Genomic DNA, 2,500 nt, shown 5'->3' with positions numbered 1-2,500 from the left:
CTGGACTAAATAAAATGAAAGCCAAACTTAAGAATTTTATCATTAATTGAAAAAGAGTTAGTCAGAGAAAATTGGTCTTATATTCAGTGTTAATCAATATTTGGTCTTCAATTTAAATAAATGAATATTCAATACAGAAACTATGAAATATTTCCGAATACACTGTTGAACAACAAGTAAAAGCAAAAAAAAAAGAAGCAGAAAATTTGTTAACCACCACTAAAATACGATATCACTTCTGGTTGTTGATGATGAAAATTAATTTTATTTTTCAAGTGACAACCTGCCTGGAACTTCTGGATACTATTCAAACATTAAAGAAACATGCCCAAAAAGTGTTTGCTTTGTAGGAAAAGAGAAAATTCCAAAAAAACTATTAAGGTGAATAGCTGTATTGACCATGGTATATCTGAGCCATTGTTTCATACTTCCATGGCTGCACCAATCAATACATCAATCTATATTAATGAATGTTTAAAAAAACGACTTCTTCCATTCATACACAAGTATCATGATGACTTTAACTATCTATTTTGGCCAGATTTTGCATAGTTCTCTAAATTAGATGGACAAATTTGTCATTTATGCTGACAAGAAATTCTACCCACAAATTGTGCCTTAAGCACAACTAATATTTGGGCATTTGGCTCAAAAGGTTTACAGGGAAGGTTGGCAAGTTTCAACAGAGTTTTTCTTGATCAATTGCATCAAGTTAAAACTAAAAGAAATTGATTTGAATTTTCTTAATGTTGTTTATGAAAGTTAAAAAAAGAGATCAATTGCAAATGATGGAATATTTCGTTTAAGAAATAAATGGTTTTTATTTTAAAATATTTTAGAAAGAAAATCTTAAGAGTTTTTTTCTTTATTTGTAAATAAGTTTTTATTTTGTCCTATAACTGTTAATTTATGTTAATTTATATTGATAACTTATGTATCACCCGCAATATGCAATTCATTAAAGATTTGAGATAATTAAACCTAAAAAGTAGTTTTGAATTCTTTTCTAAACTTTTGAATTGGATTATTTCAAGTTTAACTTCATTTTAGAACGTATTATGGAAGATCATGAGTATGTGTTACAGACAGTTTTAGATTGGACAAGGGATACTGAAAATATGTTAGTATTTCTAAATAGGCGAGACAAATACCAACTCTTCAGGAATCCTCAGGTAACCTTTAAATGAGACTTTAAAAATATTTATTGGAGAATCTTTGACGAAATTTTAAAACCCTTTTTAATATTCCTTTATCTAAAATTATTTTATCTTTTTTCTATAGCAACTATATCATTATACGTAAATCTCATTAACTTTTAAATATCTGATAAGGTTTCGTTTTAAAAAAAAAAATTTAATTCCTCCAAATAATCAAAAGTAAATGTAAGCTTAAGTTTTTAGACATTAGTTTTTAGTTTTAAGTTATGTGTCTTAAAAGGATTCTTTATTTGTATTTTTTAGAACCAAATTTTCTAATTACACCTTAAGAAACAGAGGAATTAAGTTAGTTTGTTTTTTAAACTTTGTAAAAAATGTCTGAAATATTGTTTAATACAAAAACACAGCAAGGTATTATTTTATCTTTTAGTTTACAGGTTCACAATAAAGTTCTATGAAGCTAGATTAGTTTAATTGAAATATTTAACAACTGTTCTTCAATTCGAGCTGTTGATAAGGTCTAAAGTTCAAAACCGAAAGTTTTTGAATACTTTTATTAACTTAACCACCAGACATTTTAAAAATATTATTTTACTTATCGGATTAACCTTAACTCCAGTTAAAACGTTAATCTTAAAGTCCAATTTTTTATCATCATAATATAAAGTGTGCTTTAGACAAACAAACAAACAAAAAAACTGAAAGTCTAATGAAAAGTTTTCTAGCAAACATGTTACTTTTTATCATTTAAAAGTATGAATCACTTAAAATCATACAAGCATTTAAAATGAAACTGATTTACTATGTGCAACATGTATTACTAATTATTGCATTGTTTTTGTTTAAGAAAAGTTTATCTTTGATGTCATCATTTTTAGAAGACAAACTATGTAATAGAGTAGTCATTATTTTCCTGTCCATCTTTTTTTGTAAATATGATAAAATATTTAATAATATAATGATGATAATATTTCTTCTAGAATTTCCTGCTTTCCAACATGCATTCAGTTGAAGATACTAAGCTAGCAGAAAAAACTAAAGATCTTTTGCTTTCTGTAAGTCCATTTTAAATTCCCTCATTAAGGATTTTCGCACTTCCTGATTTTTTTGCTCTAAAATTTGTTTTGAATAATGTGGGCTTAAGTTTATTGAGTTAATTAACTCCAAGTGTAGAATTTTTTTTAATTTACCAACAATTTCATTCATATTTGCGTGGGTGGAAATTTAAGCTGATTTTGTGTGTGGGTAAAAAAAAAAAAAAATGAATTCTGCAATCTCACTTAAAGCTTGAAAATGTTACTCTAAAACAGAGTTGTGTAGTTCAACTTTAGAGAATGAGAAGG

General features: G+C 26.4%; 1 protein-coding gene across 4 annotated transcripts in view; it reads left to right on the top strand.

The window, feature by feature from the left end:
- Positions 1-2,500, top strand: part of LOC145189855 (ras-associated and pleckstrin homology domains-containing protein 1-like) — a 22,766-nt gene that overhangs the window by 3,181 nt on the left and 17,085 nt on the right. For 3 of the 4 annotated variants that reach the window (XR_016453082.1, XM_090089460.1, XM_090089463.1), the window contains exons 7-8: positions 1,051-1,172; positions 2,138-2,212. Coding sequence is in view for 3 of the 4 variants with exons in the window: in XM_090089460.1 (XP_089945586.1) it covers positions 1,051-1,172; positions 2,138-2,212 (197 nt within the window). In the remaining variant the exon portion in view is untranslated. Of the gene's footprint in view, positions 1-1,050; positions 1,173-1,846; positions 2,048-2,137; positions 2,213-2,500 lie in introns of those variants that run through there. The other variant, XM_090089462.1, reaches the window with a different exon arrangement.

The sequence above is a fragment of the Hydra viridissima genome, unplaced genomic scaffold, assembly GCF_058129835.1.
Source record: "Hydra viridissima isolate aposymbiotic clone 2 unplaced genomic scaffold, HvirCarnegie_v1 scaffold_6, whole genome shotgun sequence".
Lineage (NCBI taxonomy): Eukaryota > Metazoa > Cnidaria > Hydrozoa > Anthoathecata > Hydridae > Hydra > Hydra viridissima.
This window is presented reverse-complemented; position numbering and strand designations above follow the sequence as displayed.